General features: G+C 42.5%; 1 protein-coding gene across 2 annotated transcripts; it reads right to left on the reverse strand.

Annotated features, from left to right (window-relative positions):
• Positions 1 to 588: 588 nt before the first annotated feature.
• LOC129379509 (protein-glutamine gamma-glutamyltransferase K-like) lies at positions 589 to 25,646 on the reverse strand. 2 transcript variants are annotated; one of them, XM_055060327.1, is made up of 14 exons: positions 25,603 to 25,646; positions 13,834 to 14,126; positions 13,529 to 13,720; positions 6,532 to 6,783; positions 5,473 to 5,591; positions 5,288 to 5,395; positions 3,305 to 3,482; positions 3,088 to 3,226; positions 2,795 to 2,987; positions 2,553 to 2,706; positions 2,141 to 2,425; positions 1,685 to 1,845; positions 1,453 to 1,589; positions 1,062 to 1,316 (listed from the first exon to the last, which is right to left on the reverse strand). In XM_055060327.1, exons 2-14 carry the CDS (start codon positions 14,123 to 14,125, stop codon positions 1,157 to 1,159), a joined length of 2,370 nt encoding a protein of 789 aa, XP_054916302.1. In that variant the 5' UTR covers position 14,126; positions 25,603 to 25,646; the 3' UTR covers positions 1,062 to 1,156. The 2 variants fall into 2 exon arrangements, with proteins under 2 accessions (XP_054916296.1, XP_054916302.1); XM_055060321.1 differs by having other exon boundaries at positions 589 to 1,316; positions 2,141 to 2,706.
• Positions 25,647 to 25,814: the final 168 nt, after the last annotated feature.

Raw genomic sequence — 25,814 nt, forward strand, 5'->3', positions numbered from 1 at the left:
TGTTCCCTGCTCTCAGTCAGCCACAGCTGCTCCACATCTCCTCTGATCAGCTCCTCTGTCCACCGCAGCGCTGGAGCCGATTCTTCTCTTCCTTTGCCCACCAGAACTTGCATCACATCCGGTAACAACTATTCACTCAACATTTTGAAGGATGTTTGCTGCGTTTCAACCTCAGACATTTAATTTGGTGCTCCTGACTGTTGAGGAGAGTCGATGCCATCTTGAGGTCCAAATGTGTGGAAGATGCTCTACAGGTGGAAAAACGTTCAGAACAGCTGCCTGGCTCTGCTTGTCTAAGCAAATGCAATTAAAGAAATGAGATTCAGGTCCTGATGCCACTGAGAGCCTGAGGGGTGACTTGAAACGGGCTGTAAATCCCCTCAGAGTGGGGCGAGCTTTCTTCAGACTGCTGTCAGAGGCCGACAGATGGCTACAAGTAGCTTCTCACTGAAGTTATTTCAGTAAAAGGGGGTAACACTGACAACTCCGTGGGGGGTGAGCAACCTAGTCTTTGAGAAGAACAAGACTTTGCATGTAGGACATCTTGTGACCCAAATGAAGCTACAGAACGTTTTATTTGCGCATCGTTGCCTTCGAAGACACAGAAACCTATAGCTCCAAAAGCAAGTCTGTAAACTATCGCTCTTTAATTAATACAAACAAGTTTAAAACAGGAAGTACTGAAGATGTTGTTTTTAATGACTGGTAAATGAACTAAATAAATAGATTGCATGAATGAGTCGCAAAACAAGACATAAATACAAACCTTGTTTTAACTAAAGCACATTTCCTTCATTAAAGTTACTTAACCGGTCCAGCCGCCGCTGGTCACTTGATTTATTATGGTTCTGCACACGGCTGCATCACTCCTTATGCGGAGCGATGTAAGAACGTAGGAGGCCCACAGTGGGCTTCGTCTGATATTAAAAGCGCCCGCTCTTTGTCGACACGTATCAGATTTCCGCCAGAAACCCTTGAATTAGCCATCGGTTTGCAATTTTTGTGCAAATTTAATCAGGCCTGCGGCGGAACACATCGCAAGATCTGAATACTGGCTTCGTACATAAATAAAACGGGAGAAAGGAGTTTGCAGGTTCGCGATAAAAATCAGCCCGCAGGACGGCGGGAGATTGACTGTCCGAACTCGACAGGTCCCTTACGGAGCCACGCTGCTTTTGTCTTCGACGGCGATGTCGCTCACGCCGTGGACCTGGGTGAGCTGCCTGCAGTCCAGAGAGGCCAGTAATTTCCTCGGTCCGGGAAGGGTGGGGACGAAGTGCTCCACGAAGGAGACGGAGGCATGTCCGCCGATATCTCTGCAGGGAGAACAGGAAATGACAGTAGCAGTCACAAAAGGGGGAAGAGACACCAGGTCATTAAAAAGAAAAGAAGATAAAAAGTAAAATAAAAAACCTCAGGACTGATATTAAGTTTATGTTTCTCCTGACTCACCCATGGTGAATCTTTTTCCCAGGTAGGAGGCCTATTCCTTCCAGGTGAAATACCACTGCTTTCAGCACCAGGGGTAGAGGGTTTGTGAAAGAAACCTCCACTTTCATCTTCTGCCCCACCACAGCCTTCCCAACCGGCTGCGTGATGGTGAAACAGGAAACACGACAAAATCAGAGCTGGGACTCAATCTCCTACTGCTTTGTTAAGATTTTCTGTGTTTTTTGTTGTTTACCTTTATAACGAGGTCTGGGGTCCTGAGTCGGAAGCTGAACTGCTTCGCCAGGACTTGCTGTGTTTCCATAACCCTGCCGGTAAGTGTGAGCATCAGGGCAGCCTGATCGATCAGCTGGTTCTTGTATGTGTCGTACTTCAACTCCCAAGTCAAATCGTTCACTGTAAAGCAAAAGCAAAAAGCTTGTTTAGGTTGGCAGCGTGTCTTGTCCAACAATTAGCTGTTGTTGGACGAGGAAGTTTCAAAAATTTATTCCATCAGTCGAGCTAGCGAGACAACAGACAGTAGTTTAAATTGATTGCTGCCTTGCAGAGATATTCAAACATCTTAAACTTTTTTTTGTAGGCCATCATGTCTCATTGTAAACCTACACTAACTAATGATTTTTTGGTTTGTTGTTGCAATGAGCAAAAATATGGAAAAGCTCAAAGAATACTTTTGTAAGGCCATCCTTACCCTCGTTGGGCAGAATCTGCTCGTCTACTTTGTCGCTTTTCACAGTGTCCTTGTGGACCCCGGTGTAGTACATGACGGCTAACTGGCTGTGCAACGTGACGGTGCGCGGCTCCGAGCTGACGTTCCTCAGCCTGATGGTCAGCTCTGCATCCTCCCCCATCCTGGGACCGACGCCCTCCATGATCACTTCTAAAGAGACGTCTTCCGCTGTCGGAGACGAGTAGGCGGCTGCTTTGGAGCCGTAGCTGCAGGCGGTTTCCACGGCAATACGTTCCTCCTCTGAGCCTGTTAAAAAGAGTAAAACACTCAAACATTTTGAGCAAATTCAAAATAAATTGATCATATGCCCTGACGGCTTTGGAAGCTGCTTGAGTTCTTTCATGAGGTTGTGTCATAGTTTTTTTTGTTTTGCCTTCTGGGTGTTTGTAAAGGTGTGTGATGTCCTGGCGTTCGTCTGAGCCCACAGCCTTGGTGCTGATGGAGAGACCCACGGTGTTCTTCTCGCTGTAGATTTGACTGAAGGTGCCGTCTTTGTTCTTCTGCCAGTATATTTTATCACTATTCACCTGGAAGAGGCGCAGGACCAGGTCAGCTTTTGGTCAACATCTTTCAGTCACTCCTAAAACATTGCGAGGCAAAATCCCTCCGACAAACCTCAGCGAACACGAAGGCGCAGTCGTGTTTGAGGTAGACCTCGCCGTTGCGGATGGCGCTGAGGGACGCCGGGCCGCAGCGAAATATGCCCTGACTGGTTTCCTGCGGCGTGGCGTCGACGGTTTGCCAGCCTCCGTAGCCAGGAGGCAAGTCTGGACGAGACATCCAGCAATCGGTCCACACGTGGAAGTTCCTATCGAAGAAGAAATAAAGAAAGGGGAAATGGTCCAAACTTAGAGGTTTTTGTTGTTGTTTTGTCGAACCCACGTATGTCATGACCTCTGGTGACGCACCAGATAGAGTCTGCATTAAGGTGTTCTATCGGCTCCATTTCCTCGTCCAGGTAGATGTCAGTCGTCAATGAGACGTCGGTATCGTGCGCCGAGCTAAAGTTGGTCACCGTTCGAGCAGGAATGCCTAGACAACGTAACACTGAAGCAGCACACCGATGGTGAGCGTGGATTCAAGACGGCCTTGTTGGGTCATCAAACCACAGACGCATCAGCTGACCTGTAGTGAAGACGCCAGCAAAGACCCAGCACTGGCCAAACTTAACGGGCGTTCCCCTGCTTTCATAGTATTTCTTCAGGATTTCCACACTTCCGCTCCACACGGTGGGGGACGTTCCCCGGGAATAGTCTCCTGACCAGTTTCCTTCCAAAACACCGAAGTCGTCGGGAGCGTTTACCTAGAAACCAAGACATAATCACAATTTATTCTGATGCGCTCAAACCAACTCGCTTTTTGAGAACTTTATCTAAAGAGTGCCATTTATCTCTACAGGAGAAACCTGAAGTGAGTGCAGCTCCCTATTGATGTCTTTGAAAGCGCTCCATTTTGGGAGTGAAGGAAAGACATACACAATGTTTTTTTTTCACAGATAAACCTTTGATATTTCTTGATGGAAAAAGAATAAAGATGAGAGCTGGCTGACTGCTGTTTCACTTTTACATAGACAGAAAGTCTTTGTGGGGATCCATTATTGATGATGCCCGTAAACATGACTGTGACACGTAGTTTGCTTTAAGCGTGATATAAACTGAGATCCCAGTTTCAGGTGCTCAACACCAAAAGATTTTTTTGTTGTTTTCACAAGATTTTTCAGCCTCAACAAAAAGGCAGATGGATAAAGCTGCAACTAAATTCATTCGTTCACTTCTAATGATTTGTTCAGACGGCTATAAAGCAACTAAAATAACGGCTCACATGTTGTCTGCAATTTATTTCTGCCGACCAGCGCAAACGCAGAGCTGGCAGAAAGCGGAAGTACGGAGACGATGGTGACTTTTTCCAGAAACGTCAAAGAAGAACAAACTGGAGAAAATTCAACTGCGTACCATTTTAGTGTTGTTGATTAAACAAGGCAGCGCAGCGACACAATTACTGTAACTAATGTCATGTTTTGCTGTCAGAGTAAGTGAATAAAAAGAAAATATTTCAATTATTAGCATGAGTAAGAGTAAGCAACAATGTTTACTCTCAAGAAATCAAAGATATAAGATTCAGAAACAGACAATGTTGTGATTCATTATTAAAACAGCTATAACGCACATGAAGGGTAAAAGCTTCAAAATTACATGATTACCGTCGCCTGCCTGATCAATACTCTCTGCTGGAAACGGCACTTATGTTTGGCACTTATATCCACTTTTTACATGAACATGATGTTGCACACTAACAGGCTGAGCTTGGAAACATTCTGGAAATTGATATTTATGTCATAAAAATGAAGAGTTTTCACATGGAAATGTGTTTTAAAGAAGTTGAAATGTGGACTGGGCGTAAAACTGGAACAACAACGCTATTTTAAACCCTGATACGTAAATCTGAAGCAGAGCAGATTAAGAAAATTAAGAGAAACTGAGCATATCGATCCCCTGTGGAGGGGCTGAAGAGAGACATTTATCACTCTAATCAAAAGTTAAATTGCAGAGAAGTGTAAAGCAGCGCATTTAACATTAAAGTATTCAGATCATCAGGAGACACGCCTCTACGTGGGAGACGAGGCGGCAAGGAAAGAAGAAACTGTTCTTGGATCTTCAAGCCCTCGGGCAACCTCGCTCTGAAAGGAGTCAGGATTCTGAAGTGGAAATCACTCCTTAGGCTCAGAAACGCTTCTACAAACCCAGGCGAGAAAATCTCACCGTTATTTTCAACTGCATGTTAAATCTCTGTCCTGCAAAGAACAAAAACTGGCCTAAAAAAAAGCACCCCTCACATATACACTGTTTCTACAATCCTTTAGATTCATGTCGAAGACGTTCTGATGTTGAACGGCCTCCTTTCTGTGCAGCAAAGAGAAGATTTTGTGATTCTTCCCCCAATTCTTCAATTTGGGCCTTGACACAATGAACCAAAGCTTAAATACATATTCAGAAAGCCTCTTTCACTTTAAAGCGGCAGACTTTTTTTAAATTTTTTGCATAAAATAGTAATGATTGTTGGATTGGTTGGAAGATAAAAGAGGGTCCAGGTGATCAGCTCCTTCCTCACCATGGCTGAGATGATCCGCGCCACATTAATCGGGTCGCCCCAACCTGAGTTTTGGGTTTGACTTCGATCCAACATGAAGAGGCAGGCGGCGAGGATCCCATCGTTAAACTGCCAGAAGAAGCACAGATTAGAGGTTAGTTTTGATGGACTCCGTTAAACAGCGGATGCTGCGTCCTCTTCCTCACCTGGCCGTAGTCCCACGTCCTCTCGCCGATCTGAAGCTGCGTGCCGTAGTAGATCCGGCCGACATCATTGAGGACGAACTCCTGCCTCTCCTTCTCAGAGTCCAGGAAAACGGAGTCATCTGGGAGAGCGAGGGAGGACCGTCGTCCAAAAAGCAAACAAAAATAAAGACAGCAAATAAAAATGACCGGAAGCCATTTGAGTTTTTCTTTGGCCAGTAAACACGGCAACCATGTTGCCTTGCGTCCGGGTGGATTAAAAGCGTCAGGTTTTTCATGCCGCAATTTTACGCTCCAGTTCGACTGGGAGCTTTTGTTTGAATTATTGCCGAGCAGATATCCTAATCATACATGCATAAAAAAACAAAAAGAATATCGCCTCCTACATAGATGTAGTGCTGTGACTGAGATGACATGAAAAGCTTGTAAGATGCAAGGCACCAAGCAGAGGTTATTTTTGCGTATGTTTTCTATTTATTGGGATTTTATGTGGTGGACCAACAGAAAGTAGTCTGAACTTGTGCAGTGGAAGGAAGAGGATTCATGGTTCTGGAGCGGATTAAGGCCTAGACTTTGACTGGGCCACTCAAAACACACAGATGTGTATTGATCTCATCCATTTGATTTTACCTCTGCCTAAATGTTAAAGGTTTTCCGTCCTGCTGGAAGGTGATCTGAAATGTTCTCGCAAATGTCAGCATGTATTTAACTCAATTTTTATTATTTTATCTACGTTGACGTTGACTATTTTCGTTGTAAGGAAAGCATCCCAGCTGCATGATGCTGCCGCCACCGTGTTTCGTATTGTGTTCATGTTAATCCACAGGCTCAATCTTTTTTTCTCTACTATAGTCTTTGGCATAATGCTGAAAAGTGATATTTTGGATACATAAAAGAACAGCTGCTTTTTCAACGACACATTAATGTGTTTATACTGAACTAAAGCAAGAATGATGCCACCATGCTGACATAGTCAGTTTATTTCAAAGAGCCTACAGAAATCAGTGGTGCGTGGACTGAACCTGGAGGTTTGGGGTCGTTTCATCCACCGTCTTAGATTACCTTCACACCAGGGGTTGAACAGCATGTAGATGTCGTTGGCGGGGTCGTGTCTGGAGGTGGCCTTGCCGTTGGCGCAGCTTGTTTCCACGGTGAGCTGGTACCTGCCTATGATGGCCGTGGGAGGCGAATTCACAGACAGCTTCAACCTCTTGTCGTCCCGCTCAACGACCGCGGCCTCCCAGCGACCGTCCTCCAGGTCCTCCACCAGAGGGACGATGATATGGGTTTTGTTCGACACAGCAGGGTGGGGGCCTGAGCAGAAAACACAACGCACGTATGTGAGCGGTGTGAGGGGCCGAGTGACATGTTGGAACAGAGTTTGAGCTTTTGTTTGGCTCAGGAAGGCAACTTTTGCTATTGCACCCCCGACTGAAGCCACATCTGAATACCTGCTGGATTTGAATAAATAGAAACCAAACGGGCAGGAAACTGAATGCACAATCTGGACTAGATACACGCACACACACACACACACACACACACACACACACACACACACACACACACACACACACACCTGATGAGACAGGTTTCCTCAGAACTGCTCTGCTAAAGGGTCTGCACAGAAAACATCAGTTTTCTCCATATTAGTGTCATATTGGAGATGATTGACCTGTTAAAGCTCATTCCTCTTCTCCTTCTCTGACATTAAATTCTGTAATGCTGCATTGACAGATGATAGAAACGTAGCGTTTCTTCCTTTTCTCTAACAAATCCCCTCACAGGTTGCAGCTGCAGGGTGCGATAAAGCTGCAGCTTTCTGTGATTTCCGTCCTGTTTCCTCCCCAGAGCGTCGTGGCCTTGTCTTAATTTGCTGTTCTCTCAAATACCAAAACAAAACCAGTTTGCCGGTCCAGTCAGGAAACGCTACGTCTCCTCGGCTCCGGTCGTGACGACCGATCGGATAGTAAACATGAATAAAAAAACAAAGGGAGCACTGCGTCTGAAAACACATCGAGCCGCCAACTTGCATGGAAGCGGCAGCTGGCTGTGCGCCGCTAGTCTCTGCACCAGAGATGGGCTTTCTGGTGGGAAAATCTTTAAAACGGACACCGGATACTGTAGAGAAGCGAGCCGGTCGATGCAGCAGCTGAGTCAGTGTGGTCTGAATACGCGCAGGGGGTAAAGGTCAGAGTTTTCCTGCAGCATCTGAACAGGGCTCTGAAACCCGAATGCATTCAGTGCCCCAGGAAAAAATTTTTTGCACATCTCCTGAAACTTTTGCATGACATCTGAACCACACAAAAGATTTTCCTATCTGTATTTTAATGGAAAAAGAAAAGTTTTTAGTAAGAAAAAAAATGTAGAGAGAAAGTTATTTTCTTCTGTTTCACAATAATAATGCATTATGATACGTGATTGACAAATGTGTTGCCTTTGTTATTGATTTTATATTATCTTGGGTTGATCCAATTTCATTTGCAAAAAAAAAATCTAATTGTCAAGAAAGTAAAAAATGCACAAAGTGTTGTTTAAAGCCAGAAACAATGTAAAGAAAATTCAAAATTATTTTAAGGTGATATATTTAAAGTCTGTGCACATCAGTTTGTGGAGTGATTTTGTGGAATGGTTTAGATGATAAAATGATTAAAAAGAACAAAAAATGTTGCCCATTTAAAGAGAAAATGTGACAAGTACACAAATGTGTGTAAAAATGAATGAGAGGGAGGCAGAGTGAGTATGGGTACACATGGGAATGATTGGCAGCGGTAAGACCCGCCTTTCTGCCCTGATTGGTTGTTTCTAGCTGGCAGTGAGAGAAGGCAAAGGTGTTCATGTTGTTCACAGCTTATCTGTCTCACATTATACTTTTCACGACATAGTGACAGTTTCAACAAAAATGTAAAAGAATAAGTTTATAAAAGTTACTGAAACTTTAAACTCTGATCTGTAGATGATACAGCAGATTTGTTGGCACATTGATGTACGTTTATATAGCCACATGTATGTGTACATGTGCATGTATGAGTTATTATGTATGTGTTAAATTTGTAGTTTGATTAAAAGCTTTCAGGAAGACTTGGGACAGAACCAGAGAAGTTTTGTCTTACATAATATGTTTCTGGAAAAGTTACCAATGTTTTTTCTCCAATGTGTTTATATATATTTATACATGTTTTAATTGTTCAAATTAAAAAAAAAATCAACAAGGTTGAAATACCACAGTGCTTCTCTGTGAACCGGGAGCTGCATGTTAAAATCTCAACGTGTTGATGGGATGTGGAATCAGACCGTCCCTCCTGACATTCAGCAGTGCTCTGCCGATAGCAGCTGAAGGCTACAGACGATAACTTATCCCATCTATCGAGCAAAACTGTAAATAAACATTCAGTAAGCTTTCTTCACACACACGGGCACGTGCGTGCGCGCACACGCCCACCCACCCACCCACACACACACACACACACACACACACACACACACACACACACACACACACACACACACACACACACACACACACACACACACATCTCTAAAGCCCAAATGCCAGCTTTGCATACAGCAATGCCTCACATCTTCACTTCCCGTCTCATGACTTCCTTCCCATCGAAAAGATTGCGTGCTTCTTCCCCAGGCCCATTTTGTCCCTGGCAATTTCTTTAAGACTCTGTAAGAGTGCAATTGCATCTCTCTCGCTCTCTCTTTAAACCACGTCAGATATTAAGTGAAATTTAGAGCCACTCTGAGCTGTCAGTGGAGGAGGAGGTTCAGGCCTCTGAAAGCAGCACAGAACCGGGCAGAACATTCAACCATCTGTGGCTTTCACCTGGGTTTTTACAAATAACTGCTTGTTTTCGACTCTGCCTGTGATCTGCCTTCCTGCAGGGCGGCTTGTTTTTTGGAGCTGAAAGTGCTTGCAGTGAGATCGGTCCGCATCGGGTACAGCAGGCAGGAAACAGAGTGCTGGTTAAACAAAACTCTGGTTGAATAAATAGTTGTTTTTTTTTTCTTTAACCACTTAACGTGTTTGATTTTGTACAAAGTCCTGCACTCAGCCAAATTAGGACGACATTACACTCAATTCATTTTACTATTCATAAATATGAATAGTTCATGCAACAACTACAAGAAATCATGAGTGAAAAGGTGCAAGAAAGTATAAACCTAGAGCAGCTGCTGACCCTTATTAGCAAAAAGAGAATATTAACTGTTTGATTCAGAAAATTATCATTTCAAATACACGACATGACATCGGCTTAGTTGACTCCATATTGCTCCATCATAATGATTTTCACTTTTCCTTTAAATGCAGAAAGAGATATAAATTTCACTGTGGTGGCGCAGGGGTTAGCACGCCCCACATTCGGAGGCCTCAGTCCTTGATGCAGTTGCTGCGGGTTCGAATCACAGGCCCAGCGACCTTTGCCGCATGTCTTCCTCCCTCTCCTTGCCCTCTTTCCTGTCAGTCTACTGACAGGAAAGACCTTATGACACTCTGTTGGGTTTGGACAGCTCTATTTAGCTCATTTAACTCCTTCTACTTGGTAATCCATCATGTAAAAACATCTCTTTGTATTTACTCGTGTCTTCTTTGTCTCACGGTTTTGCTCACACACCAAGAAAAAAGGTTTCCACAATTACCGAACGTCATCCCGGATTGAGAACAAACCCAGCATCACTTGTGTGTTAAAACTCGACCCGCAGCCATCAGCAGAACAGGCATGTCGGCTCCAGACGCGGAAATTAGGATAATGTTTTATTTTTGCCTTTTCAAAGCAAACAATGACATACACACACTCACATGAGTCAACTGGTTAAACCCAGATTCCCGAATACATAGGAGCTTAATTTTTAAAACACATTATAAAGGTAAAGAAGCAGAAACGGCGAAACTGGATTGGAGCAAAATAGATGTAATCTGAAGGAGGGGAAGATGAGAGAGAGGAAAGCTCCAGATGGGAAACAGAAGTGAGAGGCAGAAGACTAGATCGACAACATGCAGGAAGAAAGAACTTCACTAAATTAAATCTGACTGTGTACAGAGCGACTAATTGTGTGAAGCGCTTTGGAGGAGGAAAAAAGGGAATTCGTTTTTCAAAGTAATGCACAAAAAATAGTTTTATCAGTAGTTTTTACCAGAGGTTTGTTTATCCTTGGATTCATTGACATTTTTCCTATAGTGTAAATCCACAAACAAAAATGTTATTTTCTATAAATAAAGATTTCAACGGTGGAAACAGTTGAGGAATGAGGAACGCAGTGCTGAACGAGACTCGCCGACAAAGACTTTTCATTTTTCTTTTAGTACACAAAGCAAAAGTGGCAAACAGAAACATTTATGGCCGCGTTATTTAATTATTAGTCTTTACATTAGTTTGTCAAAATGATGTTTGCAAATCTAAACAAGGTTCTTTTTTTTCTTTTTTTCTTTCTGCCTGACAGGGACTGAGGAAACTTGCTGAGTGACATTGTCATACTTTATGTATAAAAGGGCAAAATAAAAATTTAACTGAATCATTTCAAAACATCTCTTCTTTTTTTTATTTTTATTTTTTTATGAAAAACTAAACAAAACAGAGAATGTCGCAATCTTTGGATAGATCCTTCCCCCTGTTATGTAAATCTACTGTATGTGGCAGAGTGTAGGTCCTCCTCCCTCTGTGCTGAACACGTTCGATGTGCTGCAGGAATCACGGTGACAAGCGTTTAATTCTGGGAAAAGCCTTGCAAGTCATGATGCGGCCTTGTAAGCTGCATCATGACACTTGGTATCACATGGTGGTGTTTTGCGGCCATGTTTGTTGGCAACGTCACAACCACAAACAAGCCGATTAAAACTTTATGTGGTTTGGGACGATTAACCGTCACGGATCGATTATTGACATGATCGTCAACTGATTTAGTAATAGACTAATCGTTAACAGGAATGTGCAGAGGCTCAAAAAAGGCCAAAAACAACATGACTGATTTGTAAACAAGCCAATACTGTACAAAATATATAATGTTGCATTTAAGATAAAAAACAAAACAAAACAACAACCCGTTTGTCTATAAAGATGTTATAACCATGTAAAGATGTTATAATAAATCAATAATTATTTCTACAAAATTATGACTCCTGAGGTTGGAATACAAAAGCACTGTAACTCTTTTTAAAGTTGTAACTGTGAAAAATGTGGAAAACCATGGATCATTTCCCTTTGTTTTGCATTTCTTTTGTTGTTCTGTCCAACGGCTGACATTCTGATGTGAGAAAAAGTAACAAGAAGAAAACAAGTCGTTTCAATACTTTTGCAAAGTGTTGGGCTCTATTAGCAGAAAGCATCTCGTCTTGTTGATTATGAACAGCAAAAACAAAAGCAATTGTGACACCCTCACTTAAGATCCTCTTAAATTTGACAGGGTTAGGAAAACATCAGATTTCTCTCTGAGCCACAAGAATCATTGTGGGGAGGAAAACTGCGTCCGCGCCACTTCCTGCTCTGACTCTAAGACAGAGGAATTAACATTAAATAAATAATTAAACTTTGTGTCCATGAAAGTAATGAGTTGCTCAGTTTAAAACCGTATTGTTTTTTTTCCCGTTAACGTTTCATGTGTCTCTATGCCTCGGATAAAACACAAAGCGATCAAGTTCATTTACGCTTCCACTGCAAATTAATTCACTTCCTGCCGCTGAGAGAGTAATCAGGCAAACATGTTTCATCTTTTCTTATTGGGATGACAATGACATCTTTCCGATTCATGTTGGTGAATTAGCATTCCTCACACAATCACCTTTTCTCAACATTTAATTTGGCTAATATATAAATTGCTTTTGATCCATGCTGTACTCTGTCGTCTGATTAAACCGGATGTAGCTCGGCTGGTCCCAGCAGTCGCCACGTTGAGAATGTGCATCCAACCTGGAGGACACTTTTGAAAGAATCCCCTCTATTCGAATGGTGAAAACACGCCACCCAGATTATTAAAGAGTCACGAGATTCTTCCATTTATTTAAAGGCCTGACTTTTTTTTTTTTTTTTGGTAAATGATACTTGAGCTTCTTTCTAATCTGCCCTTCCCTCCCTGCTGTCAGCAGAAACCTCAGCAGTCGCTGTGCAGCTCTAGCCAAGTTTCACATATGGCTTTTGAGGGTGGAGAACGGGGATAATTAGCGAGTGGCTGGGGGTGGAGGGGATTGTTTCTATCTGGGATGTCATTTTTAGACAGTTTTCCTTCTGTGAAATCGTTTTGCTGGTATGATCACATATGGAGAGTATTTATGAACCTTGAGTTGTTTCTCCTTAAATGTATTTCATGCAATTGACATGCAGAGGTGGAGGATATTAGGATGTGTGGTTTTAGATGTTTTTCTCAAAAATTGATATGTGGAAAGTGTGCGGTGCATGTTTTTTTTAAGCAACTCCTTTTAGACATCCTTCCTTGTCCAATCAAATCCTTCACAGAAGTTACCAAACCAGAGAACAGAGTAGAAATCTACATAATAATAATAATAAAAACTTCCAGTAGCACCAAACTATTTTGTCAAAAAGCTTCAGAAAGTTCTGTCTCAGGATATGAATGACACACTTCTCAGATTTGTATTGATGGAAAATCCAGAACCATATTTTCTTTTTTCTTTCGTTTTTCAAATTATGCATTTTTCATAAAATAGCTGCAGCAATTGGTTGCGTTAGATTTAACTTAGGAGTGTCAGAGTAAAGAAGGGTTGAACATTAGCACATAAAATTCAGTCTGCCTCATGTTTGTTGCTACAATGTCGTAAACAACAAAACAAAAGTTCAGGTGACTCAGTTGGTGGAATCCAACTCTCTGCAGAGAGTCAGACATGGTTGTCGTTGGTTTGATTCCCGATCTCAGGCCATTTGCTGCACGTCTTTCCCCTCCTCCCTGCCCTCTTTCTTGTCACTTTACCGTTCAATGAGGGCCAAAAGTGCCAAAAAAATCATTTAGAAAAAAACCCCGAGTGACATAAATACTGTAGACAAGGCAATGCAAAATTCCCAATGACGTGGTTTTTAAATTTCGGGTTAGGATTTATTTCACTCGCCTGTTTTCAGCTCCAGATGAAGCTTGTCTGTGTGGGGGTCAAAAGGTCGCGACAAGGTTATCCACATCTGGAAGGTCTGGCCTCGGCGGATGACGAACTTGTCGCTCTGGTAGAGGTTGGTGTGATGCTCCACCAGATTTGCTCCCGTTTTGCTTTTCATCAGATCTATCAGTCGGACGTTCAGAAGAAGTTCTGTGAAAAGAACGCACAAAAAAACCTTTGAAAGTTAAACTTGTGACTCTCTCTATATACATGTATATATTTTTTTCTTTCATTTTAACTTGAGACGTGTTTTCTCGTATTACCATTTAGATTGCCTTCCTCGGTGGTTGGCTTCTCTCCATTTCCCTCCTCCTCTTTATCTGGATCATCCACCCCGGTGACCACGGTCTCTGCGGCGTCGTCGTCATCGCCTGGCCGTTTATAACAGCACGGACACGCCTTACGCAGCCACCGTCGACAGGCACTCTCCTTCTTAACGCCATTCTCTGCCGGTTCCTCCTTCTCCACCTCCACGTCTTCCACAAACGGCAAAGTGACGCTCGGGAACCGGCCGACGGCAGAGCTGTCTCTGACTGAGTGAATCACCGGTGGCATCCTGAGAAGAAGAAGAAGAAGGAGAAGAAGAAAAACTCAGAACAGTTAGATTTTTCTGAATGGATACTGCTGAGCATAATTCTCCTGGTGGTTGCAGCCACAGCTGACGCTCGAAAACAAAACATCACGTCTAATTAAACTACAGCAGCAAACTATTCCAATTTACAGCCCAATTAATTTCTGCAGAGAGGAAATTGGCTTTCCTTCGGAGCTGCAGCTGAGTTTCGCTTCATTTTTAATCCTTTGAATCGACACATTATCCTCTGATGTGGACTGACAGCTTTATTACCAAAGACTCCCACACAAAATGTCTCCTCTGAACGAAAGAAATTCTGATTAGACACAAATGTGGGTTTTTTGTTTTGTTTTTTTTGTCACCTGAAAAGGTCATGGCAAAGCAAACTTGCAGACACTGTTTTGTAGCTACACATGAACTAAAAGTGAAATATGAATAAACAGAAAAGCCACTTCTTATTTAAATTCTGCCTGGTTGTGCTTTGTGTGTCTTGGCCATACATTTGGTTTTTTTCATCCATGTGAAGCATCAGTTTCTTGAAAGTGGGGAAGGAGACGTCGTGGGCTCTGAAAACAAGCCCTGACCGTCTCTCTAATAGCTTTTTCACAGAAAGCCTCAGATTCATCTATCGACTTCCTGTCCAGAGCTCGTTTTCATCCTCTGTGTGGATGAAAGACGTGGTCCACTTCAACCTCTTTCCCGAGCTGCTGTCACGCAGTTTGTTTTCGTTTCGTTTCCGTTTACCTTGCCGCACGCCGGCGTGTCTAAAAAGGCCGAAGTCCGAAAGTGGAGAATTGAAACCCATTTTGTGGGACGTCAACTCCTGCCGCATCTCTGGATCCTCGGTTCTGATCAGTGCCTGTCCTGTCTGAGCTCTAATCAGTTTTATGAGATTGCAAACCAGTGCAGTGTTAAATTGCACTAAATAAAACCCTATTCCACAGAATACAAATGTAATCACTGCACAGTTGATGGGATAAAAATCTTTAACTATTTAAACTGTCAAGGAGCTGAGAGGGAGCAGAACATTTTAAGTGTTTGGTTTGGTGCCGATAAAAACGCCTCTAATTATTAAGAAAACTGAACTTATTCCGCTTGGATATCACAAGAGAAATGTCCTGTTTTCAGATGAGTTCATATTTATGTCACTTCATATTTTTTATTCAGTCATTTGTTCTTTAATATCTTCTTTTGTCCCGTCTTTAGAGGGTAAACGATAAGTTCATAGCGGCGCATGAAGTTGAAGCGTTCGAATCACAAACTCGTTCAACGCGTCGAGCTGCGAAAGCATCTGTGGCATCCAAACGTAGCTGGAGGTGAAAGAGTGTGCGACAGTTTCGCATAAAACATTCATAGATGACATATTTACAAACTGTAGAGATTTATTTCCGGCTGCATTGTTTGTCGTTTCGAGTCGAGCCGGGTTTGCAGCAGGGAGTCGGACTGAATGCCACAAAGCTCATCTCGCTGCCGAGTAACGTCAAAACGGTTTCATCAAACTTTGGGGTCATTCTTGAGAGGAAGGCGCCACGACCTGCGCACAGGTCGCCATGTTGATCACTGGGTTCAACACTCAAAACGTCGTGGGTCAGATCGCGCGCCTAATTTTCTCAAACAAGGAGTGCAGCGTTTAAAATGACACTGGTCTGTTTTCGTGTCTGCGTTTCAATCTTTGAAGGGGAAAAAAAATGCAAATGAGAAAAACAAAAACAGGTTTAGATCCACAGGGTTCCCTTGACTCGCTTCATTACGGCCAAACACTTTACAGAAAGAAAATAAACTTCTGCAGCCTTGTAACGAAGAACAAAAATAAAGTCAGATTCAATACATTTAAAGATGACAATTTTCCGCCTACAGCTGATGAAAACATGACATTTCAGATTAGAAGCATTACTACAGACCAATGAAAACAATTGGTACCAATAAGGCTACCCTTATAGCCTCAAAGGTATGCACTATTAATGAATAGTGCATAGACCACTATTATGTAATCTCTAAACATTTCATGAATAAGAAACAACAGTTTATTACCCATTTATTAAGGGCGAAGAGGGCAACAAAAATCTACCAGTTTCTTGGCAAATAGTAAGCAATACTTCACCTCACATTTCAGAATACTTTCTAAGTACAATAAGCATTTGTAAGCAGAATTTTTTTAGCACGTATTCTCCTTTTCATCCTTACTTACTGCATAATAAGCTGTTATTAATGATTCATAAAACATTTATTTAGCCCTGTTGGAAAGTGGCACCAAAGATTTTAACATAAATATTTCACTTGTCTGCTTCAAGGTTCTCATGTGAAGGTAATTTTAATCTGCAGGCCTTATTCACCTTATTCAACGTCAAGGGATCAATAAAGTCAAGTCTAAGTCTAAGTCTAAGTCTAAGTCGGGCATGTTGGAAGAGAGGGGAACTGTGCGAACCGCACGGCGTTGTCACTCAGCATGTCACAGATATTTTTCATTCATTACGCAACACCTTCTGTGTCCCAGAAAGGAGAAAGACAAGTGGAAATCATGTACAACTAGTAACACAAGCAGCTGTTTGGATTTCCAGTGACGGTGTGGTTGTGGCAGGTGCAACAGATTCATGGCAGACATTGTGTCACAGGAAGCGTGAAGCATTTCTTACATGTGAATTATGTTGCTTTTTGTCAAACAGGACCCTTTTTTGTTCCTTCCCCCCGATTCAGCGTCTTTCTGGGGACTGACCCCTACAGAGGGCAAGTTGAACACAAACTGTCTTTACGTGAGCACCGAGGCATTTTGTCTTCCCGTGTCTTGAACCGACCGAAAGTGTTTTCCCGCACACGAGGGAAACATTCCTCTCCAGGAATGTGACAACCAACCAGGTTGAGGCGAAGCCACGGAAGTGACAGTGAGTTCACGGCTTATTCACATACCAGTAAATCTGTGGCAGGCGGGAGAATCAGCGGGCGTGCGACTGGGAGGAGAAAGTCCCCCTCCCAGCTCAGGATTGTGGCGTTCTGCTGACAGACGAGCCGAGAACGAACCTGACAAAGAGGCCAATCTTCCAACCCCACAACGTCAGACGGTTTATGGAGCAGAGGAGAGTGAACAGAACTGACACTGTTGATTAAGTTGTTTCCTTTAGGAGTCATAAATTAAAAGTAATCCTATACGCCAAAAATGTAAAATAGACTCCAATTTGCTCATCTGGTCGCCAGTTAAAGCTCGTGGTTGTTTTGAACACAAACAAGTCAGAGAAGAAGCAGCAAAATGTTTAAAAGGAGAATTTTGTCCCCCAACATCTCAAAGCTGGTATTAGCCGCTGTGAACAATAGCTCTATTGGATTTGATTTAGTGCACTGCATGGTTTACTCACAATACCCTGCAGATATGTCGACACCCCTGGTGAAGGTGTGTAAAAAGCTCTACATGATTTCCACCCCCCTCCCCCTGTTTTACTGCAGTTGGCTCATCTCAAACTATCCACCTTATCCCTGCTTGTTCTGCTTCCCTGCTTGTTCTGCCGCTCCGGTGCAGCGGCACCGGAGCGGCTGGTTTCAGGTTGTAAACTGCGGAGTGGCCTCTGTCTTTAAGATGTAAAAACTGTTTCATAACTGAGACGCTGTTTACATGTGAAAAAAACTGTAGGACTGGGACAAGACTAGAAATACAAAATAAGGTGCATATCTATTTTTTTAAGTAGAGGCTAATTTAGCCAAGACATGAGAACATATTGAAATAAGTCAGGAAATTGCTGCAATGACGTATAAAAAAAACAACTACAGTAAGTGCAATAATCAAAGTTTCAGGGGTGCCTTAATGTTATTCCCTGAACAAAATTATGCTTAAATTTTGACAAATGTTTGAAGAATCCTTGAATCTCCATTCAGGCCTGACTAAACGCTTACTCCACCAAAGCTCCGCCCATTTGCCCCAAGCCTCTCCTTGGAGCTGTGGTCTCCAGGCCAGTTTCCGCTTCACAGAGCAGGCCTCCCCATGTGCCTCCTCCACTCAGCTCCTCCAGACTAGCGGCAGCAGGAATCAGCAAATAGCTGGTCGAAGTGTGCATCTGCTGAACTTTTTGTTAGACCAATGTTCCTAAGAACAGTTTTAAGCAGCATTACATGTCAGTGTTAAAGGCAGGGTGTCTGAAAGAGCAGGAGCTTCTTAAAGAGACAGATGCCCAATTTCAGGGCGTCGAATTAGGACTTCAAATTTCCTTTAGGTAACGTTTAATACAGCATTTGTTTCACAACTGAAGGCTACACAGATGCTTAATTGTGCTATAAAATGAAACCATGTGCCTGGAAAAGACATAATACCAGCCCTTTAAAACAGATAAAACTGTGACAGAAAAAGATGGCTATAGAAGCTCGCCTGGGTTCACTGATCAAAAAATCATCCCTCCTTCAAAGTCGGTCTCAGTGGCCTGACTTATACATCCTAAAAGCCGTGGGATTAGTTGAATGGAAGAGTGCAGTGATTATTTATTGATCTGCAAAAGGTTCTATGCAATTTTCAGAGAACATTGGAGAAAGCGGGGCACCGATACTCTGCCTCGGTAAGGTGAGCGCATGTGTGGAGTGTGAATTGATCCAGAAAGGAAAATGGATTTAAATAAGATGCACAGCACTGTTATCTAGTGGCTGAACAAAAACTGGGCTTACATTTCTTTATTCTTTGGTGCTGGAGTCTCTGTTGTCATTTTTGTCTCTTTATTCTTCTCTAGATTGTTTTTTTTTTTTCTTATGGGGATAAAAAAAAACTGCCACAGTTTGAAAACTAAATACATTTAACACTTAGTCAATTTAATCAGCATAATTGTTCTTAACCAATCAGATGTCGGGATATTTTTAATGCAGATGTGGAATTAGTTTAGTTGTTTCAGGGTACACAACACAGAAATACATAGTTAATTACACACAGAGATAATTAAATATTTATATATATATATATATATATGTATATGTGTGTGTGTGTAAATATGCACTTAACTGTTGACATATTTTAACATTTCTGAATAGAATAATGTGACAAAATATGTTTTAGTCGTTTATTACATAAATTTTATTCATGTATTCATAAAAAACTCAAGGAATTTTGACAGAAAGTCATCTTGGATCTACTCCAGGATGTTCCCATCAGCTAAGTTTGACTTGCATTACTAATGTTCTTGGTGGTATTTACTCTATTTTTGCTCTACGATTTGCCAGATATTTTTTTTAGCTTTATAATCCTGATGAAACATATTTTGATTATTTCCATGTGGGATTTCTTAAAGCTGCTGTGTACCGGTTCTGGGTCCAGACATTGTTTGATCGTCGGTACCTGTTGTCTGTCGGCTCTTTGATCCCGTGATCCGACTCATTTTTCTGGCTCTAAATCTTTCATCTTCAAGTGTGATTAGTATTTCTCTGATCGCTTCTCTGCCTGATTCCACTGATGTGGAGATTTCTGGAGGACACATTATTGCCGTGTGGAATCTCCCTTTTTCTTTTATCAGAATCATTAATTGCCTCTTTTCTCGGACTGATGAAGGACTTATCTTAGTCGTATGCTGGTCCTGAAGGCGGATTCGACGACCTTTCTGATGTTTTGTTCGACAAGAGAGGCTGCTTTTAAAGAGAAGATGGTCAGTCGGGCAAAGATTAATCCCCTATTGAATGATTATCTCTTCCCATTGGACTCTGGAAGCATACCGAACGGTTAAGTATAAAATGAAAGCTCTGTTTTTTTTTTTCTGGTCTGAAGCACAGCTTTTAAAGATAACAGCCAACTTATTCCTATGATTTCTTTCTTCCATCTGTGCAGCACTTGTCAGAACATTTCTACTTATCAGGTGGCTGTGTTTGCCGTGTGGAGAGCTGTCCATGCTGAAAACTGTTTGACTAAACATCGCCTGGCCTTTAGAGTTAAATTAAGTCGGCGGGGTGGATCCTGTGCGCAGCACTCGCCTCGGAGCCAGGCGTGTGAGTTTGATGAGAAATTCAGCGTGGAATGAAGCTGTATCCACAGGCCACGATTAGTCTGCTCACTGGGCACCTTATATCTAAAAACAAAAACAGAGAAAGAGTGAATGCTGAACCATTTCCCCGATTCGGTGTGAGACTGGAGATGAGAGTCGCGTCAGACTCTTCTGCTGTGTGGCAGGCCGACTAAATAGGGCGCCGTTTCTATGGCTCCCATGAGCCTGTATCTGTATCACTGAGCAGCTGCTCGCCATGCCAAATAAATTTAAAAAAAATCTACATCATGGTATATTCAGTAAGGGGTTAAACAAGATTCTGTTTGTGCTTTGGGCTCACGTTGAGTTCTGTTTGGGTCTGTGGTAGTGAACGCTAAATGGCATGTGCCTGTACATGCCATTTATCAAGTTCAGAGGACTCCAAAGCGCTTGGCACCACATTCAGTCATTCACACACATATTCACATGCTGATGATGGCAAGCTACTGGATAGTAGCCACAGCTGCTATGGTGAAGCTGTCATGCACCGGCGCCACCGTCTGACCACCAGCAGGCAAAGCAGGTGAAGCGTCTTGCCTAAGGTGGCTGTATTCTGAGAAGTACCACATCCGGATTTTTTCCCTTTGACAGAGATGGCAAAATTCACTTCACAGAACCTGTCACCACTGTTCTACGGTGCAGTGGCAATGACCTTTACTGCATCCGAAACGTTGCACCACCTGGAAATAGCGACATTCGCATCGCCTCCGTGCTCTTCTAGAGGTGATTCGAATGTCGCAAGAAGCCTAGAAATGGCAGAAAGTTGGCGCCCCTTTACCCTACTCTGATTTTTGCCGTCCCACTCTGTGGCTGAGTCGCTGTCATCACCCATCAGTCCCAGTTTGTTCGAATGCCATTCACAGTTGACTGTGAAATATTCAGTACATTTCTTGACTGGACATATTGCTCAGGCAGCATCCCGTCACTGAATTCACTGAACTCCTGAGATCGACCTGTTCTTTCAGAAACCTTTATAGAATCAGTCCTTAATGCCTTCACAGTGGTTTTTATGCATCTGTGGTCATTGAAGTGGTTGGAACCGTTACACTGAATTATTTTGATGGGAATACGATGTCAGGTGGACAACAACAGACTGATAGTTTTATGAGATACTCTTCACTGACGTGTGCGAAGCAAATTGGTTCATCGCTTCTTCATTATTTAAGCAGGCTGTCATGAAGTGCGCTTGAGAGGTGGTGAGGATGACGCTGAGGCCCAGGTTGGTGTGAAAGAACGATGATTTTAATGATGAATGAGGCAAACCATCCAGGCAGCGCAGGCAGCAACTGTTCTCACACTGGCAGCAACTGGCATGACAATAGACAGACTAGGTGGTGGACAAGACGACGAGACAGATTAGACGAGGACCCGACGAGGATCAGGGAACACAAGATTAAATTCGCAGAGGGTAATCAGGGAACGACACACAGCTGGTAACGATCCAGGGGCAGACAGGACAACACGGAGACTCAAAAGACACAGAAACCTAAAATAAACACAGAGGAAAACTCAAATCCTCACACAGGCTGCACAGTTTCATGCCTCTAACTTCACAAACCGAGATCACATTTCCAGATTTGGTCAGATTAAGCCTCGAGCTCAATATGTTTTTATGAATATGTTCATACCAGCATGAAATAAGCCTGAAATCCAGTGGCATTTTTAACAGTGAATGAGTGTGGCTTTTCTAGTTAAACACCATTTTGCTGGAACACACACGGCCCTTATGACAATGATGTTGTGCATCTTTACTGACAAGAGGCGCATTTTTACTGAACGTGAAATGAAAAACTTCAATATCATTCTGCTCTAAATGCAAATTACACGTCGAAACTATCCTGTGGCTCGTCATGCTGCTAAAACTACTGCACCACTTAAGAGCTGCAACACCGAATATGTTTCACTCTAAGATAACATGTTACAGGAATCCAGTGGCTGTAAAATCCCAAAACAACTTCACATTAATACACACTGAAATACGAGTGTTGAATCATTTCACTCAGGGGATCATTTTAACTTAGTTTCTGAAGCATGGACATTTTTAAATAAAACACTTTGTTGAACTTTATGCTACCGTTCCTTTCAGAATATTCATTCCCTCTTGATTTCGTCTGTTCGCCAACACAGCTCGTCAGTATTCATCCCATATTTATGTTTCAGTTGCCCCTTTATGAGGTGCGTCTATTCAACTAGTCATTAACGTAAACAGCGAACCACACAGCTGCAACTCAGTGCATCCAGACGTGATGAAGACAACTTCCTGACGTTCTCACTGAGCATCAGAGCGTCAGGAAGTAAGAGGGCTGAAGATGCTTTGAACTGGGCGTGGCTGCTGGTACCAGACAGGGCTGGTCTAAATAAATCTACTGATCTCCTCTGCACAACTGTCTTTGGACTTACAGACAATGCCATTAATCCCTCTGGTTTGGGATGTTATGCAGCGACAAGAGCTTCTGCTCACTTTTTACTTTCAGACAGTTGGAACTGTGCCAACAGGGTGCATTTTTTGGTAACCCTTTATTTGATGGGGTGTGCATAAGACGGGCATGTCACTGTCATGAACATGTGAGAGTCGATAAGAATGTTGTTACAAAGTGTCATTTGGTAAATAATGACCCATCCTCTGATGGCTGCTTCCAGTTTAAATGATCTTAGATTGGTTATTGGACATGGAAACGATATCACTCAACACCAATGTCCTCCACAGTGGATCCGATGGCAGACATTCGGGATAGGGTGCAATAGATGATTCCATTTGGTATTATGGACCAAAATCTTACTTAAACCTTGTCGAATCCATGCATCAAAGACGGCTGTGAAGAAAAAATGGTGTTCAACCTGGCACTAGCGTGATACTCCTCTCTGACTGTCCATCCTTACCTTTTTGTGCCTATTGACGATTGAGGCATGAATGAAGACTGCACCGGATGCAGTCAGTTGTTTGTGTCGCCGAGTGGATTTTAAATTCACTTAACTTGTAGGGAAAGAGGAGACAAATAACAGCATCCTCTGCCTTATCTGCAGCACGCAGCCTATCTATTAGGTTCAAACGCCTCGCGTGGAGATGATCAACTGAGACAGACAGATGTATCAACGGAGCGTGATACATCGGTCTGTGGCAGGCTTTCGCTGCTCAGAGTGACGCAAGAGACAACTATCATCTGGTGCCAGAAAAACAAAATAATCTCCAAACACTTGTTCCCTCAATAAATTCCCTTTCAAGGTGATCCAAAAGCCCCCCGAGCGTCTATTCCTACACCCTACTGTTACAGATATTTGCAGCATCCAGAAATTATTCAACAGATACGTAATCAAGAAAAGTTACTCTTCCCAACTTTTTTTCCCCTGCTTTCACTGAACCACACGAAGCTTAAATCGATTAAAGCTTGTGCGTATGAGCTGCCTGAGCATATTCTCACTTGCTCCTTCTTCCTTTATGGAAAACAGATTCTTTTTTTTTTTTGTTGCAGGAATTGTCACAAGAACCATTTATGCATCTGTCGGAGTGGAGGTTGTGGGTCTGTGTGGCCAAATCATAATCATAAGGTGGCATTAGATTTTAATAAGCGCAGCTAGTGTTGGATAGCAAACACAACCTGGACCGTAAGCGAAAGGAAAAAGCCGTAATCAGGATCATATGAAGGGCAGCTCGACTGCAGCAGCGCATGTGGCTCAGAATGACCCCGACCTGCTCTCTCCTCTCTTGGTTTGTCGGCTTACAGGAGCAACTGGCTGAATTTTGGGTGTAAGAGGTGATGATTTGCTCCGAAATCTAGTCAAAGGCAGCCAGAGAGCGGACCTTGCAGCACAAGGACAGTGGCACCGTTTTTAAGCGAAATAATAGCAATAAATAAATAAAATACAAACGTACCTTTCTGCAGTGAATGAGTCACCTGCTCTCGGTCTAATCAAGCTGCATTCATTGAACTTTTTAAAAAGACAGATTGATGAAAAGTTCTAAATAAATGGCCCAGCTGCAGAGAAGGTCCAGGAAAAACGCATTCTCCACTGACCTACATGACCGCCACGTTTTGTGTTGACATCGTTTCTGAAGGATCCTTGAATCGATGTTAGAATAAAAAGGAATTCAAACCTTTACACCTTCCTGTTTAGCTGGATTCACATCTCCTGTGAGTCCTCCATCTGGGATTTCTCCCATTGAAATCAATTTCTCAAGCTGAATTTCCAGTCAGTGAACAGAAGACAATGAGCTTTTGCTCTGTTTTAGGTTTGTATTCTGCCGGCAGTTTCAGCGGGAGAAGAGGATTAAATTGTTCAGTCCGCGTCAGCAACGCTTCAATTGGAGAAAATTTAAAACTTCAACAAATTCCACGTGTCTGAATAGCTAAGATCCAGACCATCTGTCTGAAACCAGCCTATGCAGACGCCACTGTGTAGATAAATGTATGCAGAGTTGCCTTGCAAAATCATTCACCCACTCTTTTTTTTTAAGCATTCACATTTGGTCACATCACAAGCTTAAACCAATGGAGATTTTATTTGACAGACAAAACAGGGCATAAAAGTCAAAAGGATGTTTTTCTATTTGCCTTTTTTTTTTCTTTTCTTTTTTTTCCAAAATAATGTTTCTGTGAAGGAATCGGATGTTTGCTTGAGACCAACACAACACACAGGTCAGACAGGAAGTGGTGCAGAAACTTAAAGCAGGAGTTAGGTTGTAAATCCTCAATATAACTTTTTGATTTTATGATCAAGCAGCAAGACGCTCATGAACCCATCTGAACCCATCACCCTCACGATGAAACACATAACAGCAGCTTCCTGATGTTAGTAGGACTAAATTGTTTATAGAAGTATCTGTGTTTGGTTCATTGATATCCAGTTGCATATCTTTTAGTAAATTGACTTTTTAAGTGAAGGGTTAGATCACATTACGTTTTTTTCCTTTTCTTTCAAGGAAATGTAAACTCTAAATGAATGAAGTGAATAAAGTCGTCTTGGACTCATCCTGAAATTAAGAAAAATCATTTTTTTTTGTCCTCTCACCACCATCAGCAGCTGTGCTGCTGCACTGCTGTTAACAAAAGTCAGATCATTTGCACTCGTGACCCGTTTGCCTTGAGGAGCGTTTATGCCAACCACATCGCGACCCCAGCTGAATGAAGAGCATTTAGACAGGGCCTGCGAAATCTTTCTCTGTGAAGCAAAGTTCACTTTAAATATCCTCTGTTGCTGCTTTGCACAAACGGGAATAAAGGAACGGAATTCATTTCAGAATTCACATCAAATCGGAACAAAAACAGCGACGTAAAAGCGCAAACACCAGCGTACAAGCAAAACAATGTGTAGTTATAGCAGTATCTCATACAAAAGGCAATAATAAAGTCATGTTGTCCATGAAATTCACTTTTCAGCACATGAGTGACTATTAGTGAGTCTGAGCCAAATCTAGATGATTCATCTGAGCAAAGACTACATGTGTGAAAAGTTTAGCAGTGAGGCTGAACAAAGACGGAGAAACTCACCCAGTTCATTCGGAGCAAAAACGCAACAATGGAGTCTGGAGGCAGAAAGCAAGCAGCAAACCAACATTTCACTCCTTTAAATACTTGGCTGCACTACAAGGACACACCCTTCTGGATTAGAAATCACTCAGGAGTGGCTACAAGCAGTCACTGTTCACATGAACAGAAACACAGTGCACAGGAAACCTGTTTATCTCTTGAGTTTTCTTTGA

The sequence above is a fragment of the Poeciliopsis prolifica genome, unplaced genomic scaffold (genome assembly GCF_027474105.1).
Source record: "Poeciliopsis prolifica strain line A6 unplaced genomic scaffold, Auburn_PproV2 SCAFFOLD002, whole genome shotgun sequence".
Classification (NCBI taxonomy): Eukaryota; Metazoa; Chordata; class Actinopteri; order Cyprinodontiformes; family Poeciliidae; genus Poeciliopsis; species Poeciliopsis prolifica.